Source organism: Acipenser ruthenus, chromosome 14, assembly GCF_902713425.1.
Source record: "Acipenser ruthenus chromosome 14, fAciRut3.2 maternal haplotype, whole genome shotgun sequence".
NCBI classification, from domain to species: Eukaryota; Metazoa; Chordata; class Actinopteri; order Acipenseriformes; family Acipenseridae; genus Acipenser; species Acipenser ruthenus.
Genome location: NC_081202.1, coordinates 25760603 through 25782715, shown reverse-complemented (window position 1 = coordinate 25782715; position 22113 = coordinate 25760603). Strand labels below are relative to the sequence as shown.

The window sequence follows — 22113 nt, the reverse complement described above, 5'->3', positions numbered from 1 at the left end:
AAAAATTATATTTTTGTGCAAGTATTTCAATTTAGTTTTTGATCAAGCCAATAGTTACTACACCAAGAAATTGCCACAATAATTAGACTTTGATTGGCCAACATAATCAGGTGATAATGTGTTTGTGAAGTGATAGAGAACCACGTTTGAACGTTATTTTATCCACTGACGTCTAAACGTCTGCTGTATCCTAGGATACAGTGTGAATCTGCTTATTACAATGTCAGTCAAAATAAAACAGCATTTTAATCAAAATATTGTGTATTTCCTATGAAAAATCAGTAAAAACCGACATCCAGTTAAAAAAAAATCATGTAATTTCTCGGTAAAATTCGGAATAAACTGCAAACGCGGAACACTACTTATACTGTAGATGAAGCTAGTCAGGAATTAGTTTCAAGTTTGCATATATGCTTATATAACTGTTCCACAATCCCAACACATCACTGCTATGCTTCCCACACTTTTTTTATTTTAATACAGAGGTTGGGGAAAGCAACCTAGTGAGGATGCTTTCCAGCACAACCAGCTATTTAAATCGAAACCTAATAAAGGATGCTCTTGAATACCGTACAATATGGGCTTCTGAAATGCATTCCAAGCAGTCGGAAGAAAACTACCATTTAATCTGTCCAGTCTTCCATTAGTAGATTACTGTGTCCCATCAAATAGGCATTTTGACCCTGGTGGAATAGGAGCATCATTAAAAATATCTGCTTTTGATTAACTGTAGTTATCAGAGGTAATATTAAAACAATTACTCAACGGTAACCTAAGATGCTAGAAATTACAGGAAGACTTTTATATAAAGTGGGTTTTTTTTTGTGTTTTTTTTTGTGAACGTGAAGCTGATCTTTTGTATCCCTCGGTTATACATTTGAATTCTTGGCAAGGTACATTTCATATATTTAAAGGCTCATATATTTAAAGTAAACTTCATTCTTTTATTTTTTTTCCCCAAATGTTTTCAGTACAATGTGCCTGATATTAATTATGTTTTTTCTACAAGCATTATTTTATATGTTCCAGTAGTTTCAGAAGATCTATTTTAGTTGTTTAGTTTGACAATATTTTCCCAGTTTAACTGCAGTATGGTAGTTAAATGCAAAAAAAGAGAGATCTCAAAAGGAGAGAATGGGCTATTATTTTACACCAGAAGTGGTACTGCAGTAAATAGAATGAGGGACAAAATTAGATTGGTTTCCATACCATCTTATGTTGATTGCATAGTGTATCCTAAGCCCTTACCAATTATTCCTTTTCTACACTTTTAATTGAGATTTTCTTGATTTTCTGTGACTATTTTTTGCCCTTGTTCCACTCTTAGGTTATGCCCCAAACTAGCCGCTGGTCCCTGGGTCACATTTACACCCCCCACAGACCTCCACACCCTCCTGTTCCTCCTTCACGACTTCATCCTCACAAAGTTCAATTTCAGGTCTTCTTTAGTTTCCTTTGTTTCTTTCTTTGTGTTCCTGTTTTTTTGTGTATTATTAGTTTACTCACTCATTACTTTGTTTCCCTGTCCTGGTTTCCCTCTCTAATGTTCATGTTCAGATGAATAGAAATAACTGCCGCCTTATCTGTATGATCAGTGCCGTGACCAGGAAGCAAAAACTAAATGCAGCACATACTTTATTTCACGTTGTCTTTTAATACAGAGATATCTGTCAATTATTAACATCTATATCAACATTTTAGGAAAACCAAAATCAATTAGAATATAAACCTCTAACATATGACACATTAATACCTGGATATGTTGAATATGTTTCTTCAGAAAGTGATTTGGGATTTAGTAACATATCGTGAGCTTTCATGATGAATGAACTAATCCACTAATCAATCACTCCCTGGGTGTCTTTATATAATTAGCCAGTGCTGACAGTCAACAAGGTAAAATAAATCACTCCATCTAATTTGTTTTTTAATACATTGTATAGTAGAGCAGAGACAACAAAGCAACAAGGAAGATGCAATAAAAACAAAGCATATACTCTTTGCACTGCAGTACAAGGGCAACTACTAATAATGTAATGAAATATGAAGAAAAATAGTGATGAATAGTATAACAATCTCCAAATGATGTCAGATTTTGATGACATTTTATTCACCATTTGGGTGTTTATAAGGTGGCAGGATTATTTATTTTGAATAAAAAAATAAATAAAAAAAATAGTTCCAGGGTAGATCACAATCTTTAATCTTCTACTGGAAACAGTACGAGAATCAACGTATTTTCAGTTTTTATTTTATAACAAAGTTTGATCTGTCCATATTGTGTATTGCATTACAGCAGATTGACCCACCATCGATGGAGCAAAAGAGTCACGCTAATGTGCCGTGGATTGTGGAACCTGGACAAGAACCAAAAAGAGGAATCAACACTAAGTATGAGACCACTATTTTCTAATATAAACCCATGTCTACTTCTCCTCTCTGTGTGTGCCTTTGCACTCTGAGCAGTCACAGCACAGCGCTTCCCCTGTGGAGACCTTTGACCCAGTTGAAAGGAAGCCTGCACTGTCTTGAGTGACTTCACACCATTTTCTCTCTCCACTGCATGAGGCCACTGTCTCTCTCCTTGACATTCCTCCCACAGTGGCGCAGCAGTGACACTGACGCATGAGGACTGTCCTGAGACTTCTTGAAAGGCAGTCTGTCAGAGGGCCTAAATCAATGCAGTTTAGAGTTGCTCATACTTGTGATGCAACACTTTTCCTTTTTTCCTATTTTTTTTTTTTTTTTTCCTCGAGCCCTTGTGGGATTTCTGAAGCCCTCTACAACTGCCTGAATGAAAAAAAACCTTAATGCTGCTGAGAGCTGATAATACTTTTAAAAGTGTTTTTACATTCGTCGCTAGCAACACATGCTCTACTTTAGTTTGGTTAACTGTGGTGAGACATTGAGAAAAATCTGAGGTTTAACTGCTTCCTTGTACTGATCACAGTAAGATGAACCTAACTGAACTGGTATAAAGGGTTATTTGCTGTAAACTATGTAGCAAATCTAACTTTTTTGACTGAGATAAATGTACAACATGTCCTTCAAAGAGTATTCATTTTAATGTGTCCCTGATTTAAACTGTTTTTATTGTTATGTGAAATTTAAGCAAATGTATTCTACCAGCATATTGTTTACTTAATAAAAAGTTTATTTTCATTTCTTATTTAAAAAAAAACAAAACATAAAAAGTGCATTGTGTCCTCAAAGTTTGAATCTGGGCTTGTATACTATTCTATAAACATGACTTTTCAGAACAACACTGTGTATAAAAGTATAAGAACAAAAACTTAAAAAAAAAAAAGGTTCTTTTACTATGAAGAGTTTTTGAAAAAACTTTTTGTTTTCATTTTGAAACTCTGTAGCTTAAAATATCAACTGTAGCTTGCCAAAAGCTTGATGTCCATGTTGGATTGATGAAGATGGCAGTCTTCAAAGCAGCAAGTGTGCAGCCCCCCCCCAGCTGTGGCAGTGAATTTTCTGGAATACACTGGATAAGTTGTTAAAGTTTTATATACAATACAGTGCCAGACGATCAGTTCTTTAACTGTGGATGCAGAGCATGAAGCCATTAATAACTTAATGTGTTGCACAAAGTATTTAAAAATGGAACTCACAGTGACTGCAGAAAAAGTTAGTTTTCATTTTTAAAAAATGTTTTTGATTGAAAACAAACAGTGGACTCCTCATTATATATTGTTGGTGTCATGGATTAATGAGCCTAGTGTTTACACAATCTATGTTTATGAATCTGCTTACATAGCAGTAAGATTGTGACAAATTTGGAGCTGTTTTTTTTTCCTCCTTCTGAAAGAGAACATTTCAGTCTGCTCATTTAACCACTTTTGTCCAACCTACAGTATCAATACGCTTTAATGTGGCTTGAAACCAACCATGTAAAATGTATTGACACAGAATTGAACTGTGCTATGTGCACGATCAAGCATTATGGGAGATGGTGAATCATTTAAAAAAACATTGCCATCCATTTAAATATTCATATTGTGAAACATTCTAATGTTTAATATATGATTATTATGATTATTATTATTATTATTATTATTATTGTTATTATTATTATTGTGTAATTATGGTCTAACGGTGTCTTAATGTTACATTATTTTTATATGATATGCTGAAATCTAAGCTGGGCTTAACAATAACAGTCATCCAAAAAAAAAATGAATGTGCGGATGGCTTAATTAGCTTGGTTTATAACTGAAAATAAAATGTATAATGTATGGTTGGGCTGAACTGTACTTCAAGTCAGTTGTAATCTTTTAATACAGTATTACATTACTTGAACAATACCCGTTCTCTTGTAGATATTTTGCCTATTCATTGTTCATACATGTATGTAGTAAATATTGAAGTAAATAGCTCTGGAAACATGGTACCAAAATTTTAAAAAATTAAGAAATTGTATGAAGGAAAGTAAATAGTGGCCTCACTGCAACTAATAAATGTATATATGCTTGGGCTTCCAGTTAAAAGATTTTGTAATTTTGGTCATTATTTATATCCCTGTAAAAGCACATGGAATAAACCAAACTTGTACAACCATTACCACCCTGGCATGCTTTGGTCTAAATTTGGGTTGGATTTATATGAATTTAACCAAAAGGGAGAATGTAAAAACAGAATTGCATAACTAAATAGTAGGGAACACAACACAAACACACAACCGTGTCTTAAGCAGATTTAAAAAAAAAAAAGTAATATGTAAACATGTTACATTCTATTTAGCTTCCTGTAGCATGCTGTACAAAACAACATTCTTCTCTTGTTATACATGTGTGTCGGTCCTACTCCATCTTCTGAAGGTCAAGGCTAGCTGTGCCTGGATGGGGATGGGCTGCAACCTCTGCCTCAGTATGCTGCAGGGTTTCATGGTTTAATTACACAAACAGTAGCTTGGCTAGTCGATAGTCAGCTATACATTCAAAGGATAGATGGGGGAGGTGACACTACAGTACTCTTGTTGGGAATTTTTGCAGCATGAGTTGCTTAGCAACAGTGTGTAAGGACATTTTAATGGAATATTCAGGGAAATTAAAGGGGAAAAACTGTTTTAAAAAATGCTGCTTGTTTATTAGAAGCCACTATGTACTGTCAATACAATCATTTACTTGGACTTAGAATTACTTATGTAGCTGTACTTGAGTCTTCTTCCCTAAACTTTACATAGCTTTAGATTCAACAGCTATTTTTATACTTCTATAGCCAATTAATGCATTGTCACTTCTGCTTTTTAATTAAATTGGATGTGTCTGCTTACTGTACAAATATAAGGGGTCCATATTCCTAAAGTATTAGCATACTGAAATGTGCATTACAAGCCTATACAATTGTTGCATTTAAACTTGCACTGAATAAATAAAAACAAATCAGAAATTATTATTATTATTTATTCCTTAGCAGACGTTGCTACTGTTCAGAGTTTCATAACCTGTTATCAGATATTTGTGGGGCACTTGAAATTTACACAAAATGCAGATTAGTAAATGAAAAATAACAATGAAAACCAAACGTCACTCAAACACAACTGCATTACCTGTTTCTATGAACCCAAACCGTTATTCTGCTCCACTATACTTAACACAGCATCTCAGTAAACAAACTATAGTTCGTGCCACCTCCTGACACTGGGAAACATGCAAATCATTGCTTTGAACCAGCATTCCCCACTAAAATATTATGGAGGGCCACATAAGTAACTCTGCAATCATTGGTGGGCCACATAGACATATTATAACCCCACTTATCCCCAAATATTAAAAATGGGATACGTTTTTAACTTCCCTTTACTCGTTGGAACTTCGGAAACGAGTGAACTTGCTTGTAATATTCTGATAACGTGGTTCGTAGGAGGTGGTTACGGCACGCAAACAACGTTGCAGGCGGTCGTGCCTCAGTCTGTTACGGTGCTTGTTCTTTATTGAGTTCACTGCCAAAAAGCTGGCTTCGCACACATATGTGCTACCAATCACGGATAGTCCCTTAGTTGCTAAAAGTAAATTGCCTAGACAGTTGCCGCTAGAGCTGCTGACCCGCTTTTGAGATCAATTATTATTAATAATAAAAAGTAATCGCATAATTATTTTCATTCTCCTGTGACACTAGTAAAATTCCAGACATTTTCAAGACTTTCATAATTGAGACATGGTTTTTCAAGCAGTTTGCCATTTTTCCATACTTTTTCCAGACTTCCAGACTACCGTACGAACCCTGTCTTTAAACCAGAATTCAGATATGGAGCTTGTCAAATGTATCGTTTGCATGTCAAAAAGTCAGTTTTAAGTTCCAAAAGTTCCGAGTCTGAATTGGCAGTTGCTGCCCCCATTTGTGCCAGTTCAGTAGAGGTGGCTCTCACTGGTACAACAAAAGGATTTTGCAAAAAATGGAACAAAACCTTCCTATTGCAAGTGTCACCAAATCATAATTGAAACCTCTCCCTCAGTTGAGTCATGTACGTCCCAAATACGTCAGGTCTGTAGTATCCTTCAGCTCAGGTCGTTCAGTGGTGATGCATGCAAGTTTGGGGAAATGGTGTGTGAACTCTGCGCTTTGCAAGTCTCTGATCAAAAGCCCCACTTTGCTTTGGAAGGAAAGCACACACTGCAGCATGTCACTCACCATTTTACATTTTCCTTGCAGGGAGAAATTCAGGATGTTTAAATGCCCAGTCATATATGTGAGAAAAGCTAGTTTAAATATCCATTTAGGGTCGGAAAACTTTGTTTCGTTTTTGCCTTGCTCGGTTAAAAAATCCTGAACTGCTGGAAGCAAAGTCAAAAAACGCTCAAGTACACGTCTACGAGACAACCAACGAATCTCACTGTGCAGAATGATGTCGTTATACTCTGCATCGTAGTGACTGAGAAACTCGCGGAAGAGGCGGTGGTTTAAGGCTCGTTCACGCAGGTGGTTTACTGTTTTCACAAGATCCATAACTTGAGAGAGTTCCCCTCCTTTTATCTTTGCAACCAGAGCCTCTTGGTGACTTATGCAACAGTATGAAATAAACTTTCCAACACCTTAGGCTCGCCTGATCAGCGACACTGCACCATTTTTACATCCAGTCATTGAAGACGCTCCGTCCGTACAAACTGAAACTAGCTTATCATACTGTACATTATGATCATCAAAGAAATCTGTCATCTTCTCACATACATCTCGCCCCAGAGTGTAGCCTTCAAGAGGCAGTAAACAGAACATCACCCGAAACACACCATCTGACTGCTTTGGAAAACGTACCCATACAAGTAGCTGTGCAATATTTCGGACATCGGTTGTTTCATCCAGTGCTATACTGAAGCAAGGCGCCTCGTTCAAGTCAGTCATCAGCTGTTCTAATACATCAAAACCAAGAACTTCGCATCGCCTTGTAGCTGTACTGTCCGATAGCTGCAAGAGACTGATCTCTTTCAGTATTTTTTCTTTGTTTGGAAAGTTAGTGTAAAGAATTTCTGCAGATTCAATGAAGCAATCCTTTATGATTTCCGCATCACTCAAAGCTTTCTTATATTTGAGTAAAATCCATATAATTCGAAAAGACGCTTCAGTAACAACCGATTCCTGCCCAGTTGCCCGAGTTAACAACTCCTCCTGGTAATTCAGGGAAGTTTCCAGTTTCTTTACTTGCTCTTTTCTAATTATAGATCCCATCGGAAAGCAGACTGAATAATTGTTGTGCACTGTTTTAAAATGCCTTTCCAGATTGCTCCGTTTCATGACTGACACGGATTTCTGACAAATCAGACAGATGGGTTTATTTTCTAACTCGATAAAGAAAAACTCATCTTCACAGAGTTAGATTTTCTGTATTTAAGAGAATCATTTTTATCAGGCCTACTGCCTTACTTGTGTCGGTTGAATGTGAGGACTTGCTGCCTGGCACGAAACGTCTTCAGAATCAGAGAGCGCTGAGGACTCGCTTGTTGTACTTTGACTGGGAGCAGTATCGGTGGCTTCAGTAGAAAGCCCTTCATTTTCATATCTTGTTCATTTTTTGCGAATTAAAAAAACGGTCCATTTTTTACGGCTGCTTTCAATCCCTTTTCAAATTACAAACCTCAGTAGCTATCACCGTGTACTAATGCCGACGGGAACTGACGTGTGGTCACGCGGTTCTCGAGCAACAACCAATAAGAAGAGTAGGATTTATGATTTACATTTTGTGATTGGCTGAATAATAAAAAAAAGTAGGCAGGTTAAAGCGGCAGTGGAGCTGGTGAAATGGGAATGAAAAATGCACAAGTACGTACGTGGGACATATAACGAGGAACACTGCTTTGAACCAAATCCTGCAAATAAAGACGTCTCCTGTTTATCGACATGAATGTTAATGCTGGAGTGAAGATAAAAGATTTACCCATGTCGGCAAACATTCAAACATAAACCTCTGAGGTAAATTAAAAGTTTCAATCAATATATTTAAGGTTATCAAAAAATGCCTAAATGCTGTATTATTTTAAAATGTACTGGTGCAAGATAAGATTTGTAGTGTTGTTTTCACCTCAGTCCTTAATTACTGTAAACTTTACAAGCAGATGAAAATACCAACACATTTTTGGGGCATTTTCTCATGAAAACCTTTTAGGGTGGGGGGGTGTTGGTTGGAATTAAAAATCCTTCAGTAAATTGAAAAACCAAACTACACTCAACCAGAAGCAGAGCAAAATTGTGCAACATTCTTTAGACTACTTTTTTTATTTTTTTTTATTTCCCTGCCTGGGAAGCTGCAATCAATTTTATGACTCTATTGAAACAGTCATAGTGAAGGGAAGGTAAAGAAAAGAGCCACTTGCAATTCTGACAGTGTTTCTGACAGAATTCCACCTGCTCACACAAACTAGCTTATGAACTGGCTCATCCCTGTATTAAGCAGTCAGACTGCCACTGTTAATCACATTATATCATTGTATAGTTGATCTGTTCTGTCACACTGCAGTCTGGTATCACTCCCTGTGTCGATCGCGATTATCCACCAAAAACATGTTTAGAGAATTATCCACATACAACACAAGACAATGTGGCACTCCAGAACCAGAGTTGCCTGACCCAGATAACTTGTACTGTATACTTACAGTACATAAAAAGTAGCTATCAGAAATGATTATTGTCTTGTAATTTTACAAGGGACTATATTTTGATACTTTCTCTAATGGGTTCATAAACTTAAACAACCCATATGCAGGAATGATCAGAATACCTACACTAAGCACAATGAAATGTGGGAAATGGCCTTAAAAAGGCTTGTAAAAAATAGTGAAAATTCTGGAAAGTCAAAGATAGAAAAAAAAGAAGCAGGCCAAAGCCTGTCATACAGCTCATTATCAGCACAGCTGAAATGGTGCCTAACAATCTCCATTTCAGAGGAAACCCAGGTCAATGTTCAGTTACTATGCAATATCAACATTTTATAAATCACTTTAAAAGTTCTGATTCTTTTGGAAAATATCAATTTCACACTATTCTGAATCCTCGAATCAGATCTGTACCTCTCTGCTCACAACAAGGACTGTTCTGCAAGTTTGCTGTAAACACAAAAAATAATTATACATTGTGACAGAGCGAATTAATCCTAGTCAACAGTCTCCCTCCCGACCTGTGAGGGCGCGGTATAACAGGAACAGTGTGCCCCGGACTGGATGGTTTGGCAGTTCATTCCAGGGTCATTCGGAAGTCGACCACCTAGAAAGGGGGCACAGCTGCGGTGCATTAAATCATCGCCCCAGAGGGAAGGCGATGTGGCAACCGCGGATTGGAGGAGAAATGGCTGCACTTGCTAACCAAGGGGGCGTGACTGAAGGTACAAATAGGGGATGTGGCTAGGTGATCTGTTCCTTTATTTATGGTTAAAAGAACAAGTATAAAATAACCATGACTGTTTTGTTTGTTTGTATCGTCTAATTGTACTGCTTGTTATTTATTAGATGGCTATCACGATCCGGAGCTGTCGCTTAAGGCCAGCACATGTCTGTGTTTTGTGTGTGTGTTTAACTGTGTCTTATTTCGGGACTGCAACCCGTTGTTTATTGAACTGTGTGTATTATTATTATTATTTATTTCTTAGCAGAAGCCCTTATCCAGGGCGACTTACAGTCATAAACAAAAATACATTTCAAGAATCACAGCACAAGTATTAATACAATTAAGAGCAAGATAAAATACAATGACTTCGGTTCTAGCAAGTACAAGTATATGACAAAATACGAATCAATGACGGAGCAGATAAGTGTCAGTGATAGTTACATCAGGATATAATTACATACAAAATACTACAGATTAAATAACACTTGTGACAGATTACAGTACTCAAGTACAGGATTAAATGCAGTAAAATAGGGAGCAGATAAGAGCAAGTAAAGCGCATTATGGAAGAGTGATAGTGTCCAGAGGGAAAAGAGGAGTTCTACAGGTGCTGTCTGAAGAGGTGAGTCTTGAGTCTTGGGTATTTCCAGCCCTCCATTTCATTACTGTTGTCATCAGACTTTGGATTATAAATAAACCACCACTTCACCAGTATTGCATCACCTCTACACCTGCGCACTGCAAACCACTTTGCCACAGGGGCCTCTAATCTTGTTTACAGACTGAACATGTTTGCAATTCTGTTTTAACACTGATCCAAGTACTGTTTATGTGTGTTCCCGAACTTTTTTATATTTTTTTAAATAAGCATTTATTTACAACACACATTTAATTCCCGAAACAACTAGAATACATTTTGGTAGCGTTGCCATCATAATATACTGTACAATTTAATTGTATGCCTCTCCATTTTCAGTAAACATACACAGCCAGCTGTCAACACTGATGAAACACAATGCCAGTAAGGAACATGTTGCAGCCGACACCGTTGCAGAAAAGCTATTATAAAGTGTAAAGCAGTTATAATGTAATGATTTGAGTTTATTATGACTACGTGTCTGCTGATTTAATTCAGTAAATTAATCCTGTGTAAAACTTCACCTTGAAATAAAAAGTAATTGTACTAAATCATGACGTATTTTATTATCACAAAAATGTACTGCAGTTCATAAGCAATTTCAAATGACTACTGCTGATACATTTCTGGGAGTGATTATTACTGACAGAAAAAAAATGATCTGGAGCACGGCAGTGTTACTGTTACAACACATATCTATGTCTGTCTCGGGTTTAAATCTTTCTTGATGAAGACTTTGACATCATTCAAGGTCTGCTGCACTAATGATCATGGGTTTTTCTCACTCCACATGACACATTTGAAGTTGTTCAAATGTCCACATAGCGCGAAATGGGCCTCATCAGTCCAGAAGAATGTATCCAAATACCCCTCTGACCTCCAAAACAGCAATAAGATTTTTTTTCTATCAATTTCATAACCACACGGGCCAGCTGCAGGACCCGGATGCAGTCCTATACTTGGGTTGCTTCCACCAGCAATGCTTCAATTCTCTGCGGTATTTTTATTAAAACATTAAGAAGTTTATAATGCAGAAAAACCAAGTGACTAAAACTTCAGTTTTCATGATTCAGGCCTAGCGGGCTGTTTCTGTTGTGATGGTTAAAAAATTCCAATTTTTTGAATGAGGACTGACTGCACATTTCAGATCTATATAGAAAATGGAATTGCATGATTTATGGAATTATTTGTTATGCACAGCCACTTGAGGGAATTACAGCACTTTTTCAGTACTTCCTAATGAAGTTACTGCAATAGTTAGTATTGACTCAGGGCTTTTTATTCTTAGAATCCAGTAATCCGTTTGTTTTCTTGTTTGTGCTTTGAACTGTTTCATTTGAGCTGTTCAAATATCCATAAAAATAAATAAAAGAAATAAATCAAAAGTAAATACATTTTCTACTTTTCATATGCTATTTTACAGTTATGTTGTACAGAAAATCACACTTTGGTTATGACACAAAATGCCACAAAGACAGGCAGTGAATAGATATATTTACTGACTGCAGCATAGTAGACTCTTGTGACACTTGGAGTTACACAGGACTCCTGAAGCCTTACAATAGCACTTTTTGTTGGAACACTTATTGCACATACATCTTTTGAACCCTTGCCCACTAGAAAGAGAAACAATTTCTGTCATGTTGGCAACTGCATAAATGTGTGAAAGAGATTAGAAAAACATTCGGTCATTAGCCAAAGGCACTTGATTATTCTTGAGATTTACAGGTACATTTTGGACATTTACCGTTTTACTTGGTAAATGTTGACATATTTATATTATATATATATATATACAGCTCTGGAAAAAATTAAGAGACCACTGCAAAATTATCAGTTTCTCTGGTTTTACTATTTATAGGTATGTGTTTGGGTAAAATGAACATTTTTGTTTTATTCTATAAACTACTGACAACATTTCTCCCAAATTCCAAATAAAAATATTGTCATTTAGAGCATTTATTTGCAGAAAATGACAACTGATCAAAATAACAAAAAAGACGCAGTGTTGTCAGACCTCAAATAATGCAAAGAAAATAAGTTCATATTCATTTTTAAACAACACAATACTAATGTTTTAACTTAGGAAGAGTTCAGAAATCAATATTTGGTGGAATAACCCTGATTTTTGAAGCACAGCTTTCATGCGTCTTGGCATGCTCTCCACCAGTCTTTCACATTGATGTTGGGTGACTTTATGCCACTCCTGGCGCAAAAATTCAAGCAGCTCGGCTTTGTTTGATGGCTTGTGACCATCCATCTTCCTCTTGATCACATTCCAGAGGTTTTCAATGGGGTTCAGGTCTGGAGATTGGGCTGGCCATGACAGGGTCTTGATCTGGTGGTCCTCCATCCACACCTTGATTGACCTGGCTGTGTGGCATGGAACATTGTCCTGCTGGAAAAACCAATCCTCAGAGTTGGGGAACATTGTCAGAGCAGAAGGAAGCAAGTTTTCTTCCAGGACAACCTTGTACTTGGCTTGATTCATGCCAAAGCTGCCTGATTCCACCCTTGCTGAAGCACACCCAGATCATCACCGATCCTCCACCACATTTCACAGTGGGTGCGAGACACTGTGGCTTGTAGGTCTCTCCAGGTCTCCGTCTAACCATTAGACTACCAGGTGTTGGGCAAAGCTGAAAATTGGACTCATCTGGGGGTGCTTCAGCAAGGCTGGAATCGGGCAGATTTGTCTTTGTGAAGGACGCATGAATCAAGTCAAGTACAAGGTTGTCCCGGAAGAAAACTTGCTTCCTTCTGCTCTGACAATGTTCCCCTACTCTGAGGATTGGTTTTTCCTGCAGGACATTGCTCCATGCCACACAGCCAGGTCAATCAAGGTGTGGATGGAGGACCACCAGATCAAGACCCTGTCATGGCTAGCCCAATCTCCATACCTGAACCCCATTGAAAACCTCTGGAATGTGATCAAGAGGAAGATGGATGGTCACAAGCCATCAAACAAAGCCGAGCTGCTTGAATTTTTGCGCCAGGAGTGGCATAAAGTCACCCAACATCAATGTGAAAGACTGGTGGAGAGCATGCCAAGACGCATGAAAGCTGTGCTTCAAAAATCAGGGTTATTCCACCAAATATTGATTTCTGAACTCTTCCTAAGTTAAAACATTAGTATTGTGTTGTTTAAAAATGAATATGAACTTATTTTCTTTGCATTATTCGAGGTCTGACAACACTGCATCTTTTTTGTTATTTTGACCAGTTGTCATTTTCTGCAAATAAATGCTTTAAATGACAATATTTTTATTTGGAATTTGGGAGAAATGTTGTCAGTAGTTTATAGAATAAAACAAAAATGTTCATTTTACCCAAACACATACCTATAAATAGTAAAACCAGAGAAACTGATAATTTTGCAGTGGTCTCTTAATTTTTTCCAGAGCTGTATATACACACACACACACACACACACACACACATATATATATACATGTACATACACACACACACATATATACACATATATATACATGTACATACACACACAACATTGTAGCTCCCTAATTTAGTCAAATGCTACAGGATATACACCATCTGGGAATCTGATAATGTCAAGATCAGAACTGTAGCTTCCGAGAGGTTTGACACAAATGGCATTTCAGGATTAAATCCATAAGGAAATAAAAGAAGTGATCGCAGGGAGAATAACATCGAGATACAGTTACCCTACCTAGAGTAGAAACCTGCATCTCTTTGACAGTTATATATTCGTGTTCAAAAATATATACTGTAAGTTACACAAACTAAGCCAATCTGCCACATTTATTTGCAAGACCTCTGTGTGTGAAGCTGATGTCTTGCTCTGGGGTTTAGATATTACTTATTTATTGTTATGCAAGCCACACTCATGTCTAGACTTTTAATACTGCGAATCTGTCAACCCTGCCGACACACTCCATCTTGCCTTGCTGTACAGCTCTGACACCACCTGTCAGTCTTCAAAAGAACTTCAAACTTTCTTTTTTTTTTTTTTTAACCTGGCCAGAAAAGACCTCACTTGGCTGTCAATCTTCTCTGTCCCAGCACTGAGACAATCACAGGAATTCAGCTTGTTGTGTGAGACAGTGGCCATCTTCATTGGTTGGTACTCTCCCTTTAAAGTCAGCCTACTGTTTTTTTGGCAGGTGTTTTATAATTCCTGCATTGCACTAGTAGTCCGTGGCCTCTAATGCATTTGATTCCTAAACAACTGTTCTGATAACTTCATCTTTTCTGAGATGAGTAAATAGTATTGTAAAGTTTCTGCATAACAAACTATGCCATACCAATTTGAAAATAATGTTGTCTTGTTTTTTTAATTCAATTTTGTTTGTTGCTGTTCAGTACAAGAAGAAGTGACCATTCTTGTTGTGCATTAATCGCTTGATACTTTGTACTGCTCAATTACATGCATTTGGAAACGGTTTATTCATTTTGGATTTGCCATGCAACAGCCATAGTGATTTTTAGAAACTGGACAGAAGCTGACAAATTGTCTTAAAGTCATGACCAAAAAAAAATATAAAATTGTGAAGTCAATTTGAATTGCTACATTACTTTGAAATTCAATGAATTAGCTTTCTGCTGGCCTTGCACTTCAAGGCACTACAGCACTAGACAGGCCAGCAAGGTCACATACAGTTAACATCTGGGAAACAGTGATGGATATGGCCAGGTGGACGTAGATCTATGTTTAGAAATACATCCATGTGCAACACATATATGTGATATCAGCTACAGTAGGGAGGCTATTTCTTGTAAAATGTTCAGTGTAAAAGTTACAGTTTTGTTTTGCTTACCTTAGCTACAGCAGATAAAACAGATGTGGTCAATATTTTATATATTGATTTTATCAAGTTGAACTACTGGCAAGGCAATATTTTATTTGCAAAAAAGCACTCATTTTTATTCAATGTCTTCCGTTGGTTTTGTTTTTGTGCTTATTCGCTATTTTTCTGGGGCATCAGTTGTCTGCAAGTGCCGAGAGCCAGTTTTATCATCACCTGTCTAGCCGTCAGCAGCATCTAGTTAAATATTCCATGAGCGTTTGCCATAAGGAATTCTGCAAAGTTAATCTGTTTTTTTTATTGTTCTCATTCATAAATGTATGGAAGGTCTGTATTTATTTTGCATAATATTTTCAAAATAGGCTTTTCAAAACAATACAGAAACATCTATCAAGTGTGTTTTGACTTTTGGAATGCTGATAAGTCAGTGTTTAATCAGAGTTTTGTCAAAGTTTTGTCAGAATGCAGATTATAATGCAGCAATGATACACAACACAGAGATCCCAACATTGACTAAGCTGTCAAGAAAGCTTGGATTTTAACTAAATGTCAGACAGTATGTTAATTATATTGCTGTGAAATAAATGGAAATCAGGTTTTAGGAGCGCTTATTAACAAAACCATACCTGTTTTTTGAATGACCTACTGTAGTGTATAAACTGTAGGTTGTGCCTTCAGCAATTACTTATTTACAACGTAAAGCACAATCCCCTTTCAAGATGTATTTTATTAATTCAGGTGCTACTGGCTGCCTTCACTGCTGAGGTAATTAATAGAAAAAGGTTGTTTTGTAATCCAGTCCTGCTGGCAATGAACAACAAATTAATGAAATGAAAGAACAAATTAAAGTCTCCATTAAAGTACCTTTAGGGTACACTTTCTAAATTTAACTCTAACCTTCAGAGACAGGAAATTCAGTGAATTGTAAAATGATTACTTTTTGCTCAAATACGTAAAAAAAAATTATTCATGTCTGTGTGATTTATTAAACAGTTGAAATGCATTATTCCAGATATTGTATAAACCACTGATTTTTTTTACAAAAATAAGCCGTTGTTAAAATCCGTTGTCTTATGTTCTCAGAGGGCAATCCTTCCAAATCTACACATGATTTGATCATAAATAGGCAACTTTAGCATGGAATTCATCAAATGAATGTACAAGTTGCAGTATTAATAAATGCAACACGAGAAGCCACTGAAACATCACATGAGTGATAGCCCTCCCTTTAACATCATTTACATTCCTTCTCAATGAATTTGGAAAACAATGAAAATATTTGAGTACATCTTTTGTGAGGAATTTGTAGAGGTAACATTGACATTATGTATGAAATCTGAGGCATGATATTCATTGTAATAATCTCAATACCCACAGAGAGATGGGTAAAGAATTCTAACCTTCCATTTGTATTCGTGTTATAGTTACTAAGTTACTAAACTGTTGCACTGTTGTAAGCCGATTGTAATTAATTATGTAGAATACATATTAACTGAAACTGTATTGGGTATACGGTCCTTAAAGTATTACAGACAGTGATATTGTATCCCTAGAATGAAATTTAAAAAACAAAAAAAACACAAAAAAAAAACACAACACTAGTGCAAGGTATTTAGAGATATGCCATCAAGCAGGCATACAAAGGATGCACTGAAAAAACACATCCCAGGCTCCGTGGAAGCTACTATTACTAAGGTGCTCAACTACATACTGAATAACCCAGTGAGTAAAGTCAAATTCAGACAGCTAATTGAACTAATAGAACCTAACTCTAAGTACACTGCACTGGTTCAGTACCACAAAATCAGATGGTTGTCGCTTGCCATGTGTGTTGAACGAATTGCTACTCTTCTGCCAGAAATCGTCAGTTACTTTGAGCAAGAGAAACAGGATCCTGACGTGCATTATGAGAAAAAGAAAAAGGCATCTGAAATCTATGATGCAGTTTCAGATACTGAATTTCAAATGTACATTCTTTTGTTTAATGGAGAACTCCCTGTACTGTACAAACTAAAAACAGCACTGAAAAATCACTGTTTAGATATTTACACTGCATACTGCAAGATTGAGAGCTACATCAGATTATTTTTGAGGCCTGTTGTCCAAGACACACAACTTTCTTGAGAATCACTTCTAACTTGTGATAACCTTAACAATATTCAAGATGTAGCATTCCGAAGCAATGACTACAATAAGGTTGCAGCACAAGCTGCGGAGAATGGCTTGTTGAAAGAAAAACAAGTGGAAGCAGTTTGGAAAAACTGCTTTGACTACATGGTACCTGTGGGAAATGCAGTTCAGAAGAGGTTTCCAGAGATGCCTTTTGTATTGCAAAATTTAGCCTCTCTCTGACCTTCACAGTGAAAAAGCAAACAAATGGATTTGTGCAACATCACAGCTGTTGTAGACAGATACTTCCCTGGGTGCTTTAACCATCAGAAAGCGCAAGATGAGTTTTTCTTGTATTGCCATGACAGAATTGTGGATGAGTTGGTAGAAACACACAAAGAAACGCCTGAAAAACTTTTCATGAAGTTATACCAGGCAGAAGAATTCCAGAATTTTGGAACTCTGCCTTTCCTTGCTAGTATCAAGACCAACTACAGTTTGTGTGGAATCTGGATTTTTCAGGATGAACCTTTTGAATAACAAATTTCGTGCATCTTTAGGTAAGACCACTTTACAGAGTCTGATGTCTATCAACACTGACAGGCGACATGCAAAGGACTTTCCTTACAATAATCAAACATGCAAAGCAGCAGTAACATTTGGGGAGTACATTTTATATATCTTAGTAGTCATTTTTTTTTTTTGTAATTGATTTTTAAATAGTTATCATACGGCCCCAAAGGAATTTGTATACTCTCATTTTGGCCCCTGTGAAAAATATTCTTGATCACCCCTGCGATGTGATAGGTGACTCTCCTCTGATTGTATCATCAGCTGGAAAAAAAATCACACCTATGATAGTCCTCTTATACAACTAATAAAAGTACAGAATAGCACTATGTTCAGTGTTCTCCCTCATACCGTTTATCGTCATGTGGTAGCGATGTTGAAGGTGAATGAAGCACGACGTAAATTACGAGTTGCTTGCGCAGCACTACCCTGTGTGAGCTACCCTGTGGGAGCTACCGTGGGAGCTACCCTGTGGGAGCCTTCGTTCTGCAACTATATACTCTTGCTATAGCCCACAAAGGCCTATGTTCATAACAACGGTACATATACTTTAAGTCTTCCATAGCAACAGTAGGCCTACTTATAGCAACCACTCTGACCAAGACTGATGTGGTCACCTTTTACATCAAAGAAAAGCTATGGCAGAATCACGTTTCTGCCAGCTTTCTGAAGATGAGATTCAACACATTCTAAACGAAAAGAACATTAAAAACAGAGGTCTAATGAAAATCGGCATCTTTCAGCAATATCTCCCCTAATATTGAAAAACTGTACTGTCAGAAACTTAACCCACAAGTGACTGAAACTGCTGTACATGTTTCTTAGTAAAATGTTTTAGTAAAAAAGAGTAGGGCTTTATTAGATACAAATTACTAGTTTATATTTGGACACACACACATATAGTGAGAGTAGTTTTGAATGGAGTTAACAGTAGTGTACAAAAAATTGAAATAAATACCACGGTTTAAATGATTAAAAAACATTTAAGACATTTCAGACAAAAGCCCTTCTTTAGCTGTGCAGAAAGAAATGTTTTTATGAAAGACAAACAGCATACTGGGAAGTGAAGTAAACTTATTTTTCAAGAATTCTTGAAAGTAGAATGGTTTGCCTGAAAGCCAGATTAGTACATTATTACAGTTAGAATTACTTGATTTTGAACATTCTTTTTAAAGAGCATTAGAAGTGTCGGGATTATGGATGTAGGCATAAGAAATCACGGAATACATATGTGTATACTGAGAATGAAGCTAATATCTCAAAGCAATAGGTTTTTTATCATCTGTAGACCAAAAACTCACATTATGCCAATGTGCTTGCCATCCTAGGTCACCGGTCAAAGTGAAAGGTGCCGTTAGATGTTGCCCAAGGAGTTTCCACAACACTGAGAATATAAAGTTGCCAGCTTAAATGGTTTATGGAGATACTGCAGTAGGTGTACCAGCAGTAGATTTGCAAACTCAAACAAGCTCCCCTATCCAACAAAGACAGCACCATGTAGGTAAAAGCATTTTTTTTAAAAAATAATCAGATTACACACATAAAAACACACTCACTGTAGATGTGGAAGCGCCGCAGAAAGTTCTATGGCCGGTTGCACAGACAGAAGTATTAAGTTTTATAACACTTCAAGATCAATTTAATTGATCTTGTGCATTAAGTGTGTATTAAGATGATTTCTGCAACTTAAGAAGCAATTACGGAGATGATTGCTTTGTGCAACTGGCCACTGGGCTTTATATTCTGTGCTGAAGGGCGGTAATTGTGTGTCACTTGGTTTCCATGGTAGCCAAATCAAATTCAGCTTGGCACTATTTCAAAAATTAAATGTCTTGTCATAAACTGTGAATATGGAACATTTTCTAGGCTAAAGTGCACACTTTTTGGACTTTCGGTTGCTCCACTAAAATCCGTTCACCCCCAGAAACATGAAAAAAAGAAAAGCAAAAGTAAAACAAGAAGACAGCACTGACAAAAAAAAAAAAACCTTCCTTAACACGCCTGTGTTCCTCAAGAAATATGTCAGACGTGAAGCAGGGCAACTGAAGCATCAAAACAAAATAACCACAAACACTGCAGCTCATCTGCGAAATACACACACAGCAGAACATCAGAAAATATAAACAAATTAATCAATGAGAAGAATTCCTGGAACAAAGCATTTGTTTTACTGTTGAGAAGGACGGGCTACATTATTTAACATGACAAGCCCTTAATCGATCAAACTCTACCACGTCTCAACCTTCAATAAACCAATCCATGCAATACCCTTGTGTGCCTTAGTTTTGCCTTGCGATGCCAGGTACTGAATATGTCACCGTACATTGTAGCAGCAATACTCAATCTTGTGCCTAACATAATCTGCCAAATTGAACCCATTTTAGAACCAAAATCCACTTTAGTACTATATAAAACTAGCACAATACCTCCTTCATTTTAAGTGTGCTGTATAGATAAGCATTTTCATCATCTATCTATCTGTGTATGCCTATGAATGACATTTGCTTCATATCAGAAAATCATATACTGCATAATAAAAAATATTGCCTGACAAAACACAGCGTGCTTATCTCAAGCTTTAGTTCATTTTTATAATGGCAATGACCTGTAAGTGACCTTGATTAGAGGCTTTTAATACATATCATAAGCGCATTTCTGATTAAAATTTGCCTTAAATAATTCCTGAGCCTGGATACCTAGATGTTGCTCACAAGTGTAGTTTGGTGTTCTCAACTTATCCCCCGAGTGGACATTAGTCCATATCACAAAACCAGAGAGAGACGTGCCAAGCATTGATAGTTCCGGTCGGGACATTAAAGTAATAACATAGCCAACGAATAGTTTCAGTATTAGTATCTGTTCAATGTGTTCAGCAGCAGCATACAAACAGAAATCCAGCAATTTTAACTGTATTCATTTGATTGATGTTTAATTATACAAGAGAGCACTGTACCTTTAGGCAAGGGTACAAAAGTGAACCACACTTTAACAAACTGTAACCAGACCATGAGATATTAGTGGTTTAATTATTATAAGAGATGACAGGATATACATTACTTTTAATGAAAATTTCTCTCAGAAAAGCATAAATCGCTCTCTTGTATTATTGTAATTCTTTTAAGCGAGTACAGTGGTAATTAGTATGGTAATTAGGCAATCCAGTGAATGCAGTTATGCAGGTAAATCAACAATATCATTTTGATCAAAACAAATCAATTCTAAGGGGAGTAGGAAATCTGACCCTGTGGACATAAGTGTGTTATTCAGTTTGATATTCATGAAATTCTACTCTAGACTGTTGATAAAAGAAACAAGGCATTGAAAATCATTCACTGAACAACTCATACTGTCAAAGCTTTGTGAATATAGCATTTCAAATATTGGATTTTTGATTAGGCTGTCTAGGCAGGGTCAATGCAAATGTACTTTGTTTGGATGTCATCATAGTAAGTCTGTCACTTACAGTAACACTGCACTTTGTTCATTCATTTATATCCAGTCAAACCCTAAATGGTTTTGTTTTTATGCACACAGAAGAGACTGCACTGAAAAGTAATTGCATGGTTCTGTCTCTGGTTAGACACGACAACCTTGAGAATTTCAAGCCAGAGCCAGTTAAAACAAGTTTACCATATCTGCTGTGTGAATCCTAAGACTAGATAATAATCAAAGAAATCCAAAATGTCTGCTCTAGTGCACTGGGGTTTGAGATCTGTCCTCTAAACACACAACATAAAAGTGCTCTGGCTTTTCTGTTCCATACCACATCATGAATTGTTGTCGTTGCCGTGTTACCTGTTTGTGGGCAATGTGTGGGCAACTAGAGTGGCCATTTTGAAAAGAGCTTTGAAACAGACTTTAAAATTAAATAAGTGTAAAAGGTTGTGAGGATGTTAACAATGAAAAGAAAAATGACAGGTACGTCATTTAAACAGCTGTAGCAACACGTAGGGACGCTTTAATCACAATCAGTAATCCAATATGGGGAGTTATGGGGGAAGCCACTTTTATTACTGGCTTGCAATAACTCCAACTTAAGTCAGCTACTATACTGTAAAAAAAAACCAAAAAAAACACACATATACAATTTTAAAACTAGAATCTAGTAATCTAGTCTAGTAGTAATGTTAATTAGGGGATTAGAGTTTATCTGTAGAGTTGTGCCCTATTTGAGAACATCTTCATATACTT

The 22113-nt window shown here is 36.7% G+C and overlaps 1 protein-coding gene across 11 annotated transcripts in view; it reads left to right on the top strand.

Annotated features, from left to right (window-relative positions):
* LOC117419806 (ankyrin repeat and sterile alpha motif domain-containing protein 1B-like) overlaps positions 1 to 22113 on the top strand; it is a 260532-nt gene that overhangs the window by 232629 nt on the left and 5790 nt on the right. For 2 of the 11 annotated variants that reach the window (XM_058986225.1, XM_058986233.1), the window contains 2 exons: positions 1328 to 1438; positions 2297 to 2391. In XM_058986225.1, coding sequence (XP_058842208.1) covers positions 1328 to 1438; positions 2297 to 2391 — 206 coding nt within the window. Of the gene's footprint in view, positions 1 to 1327; positions 1439 to 2296; positions 4570 to 22113 lie in introns of those variants that run through there. The other 9 variants (XM_058986229.1, XM_058986226.1, XM_058986227.1 and 6 more) reach the window with 9 other exon arrangements.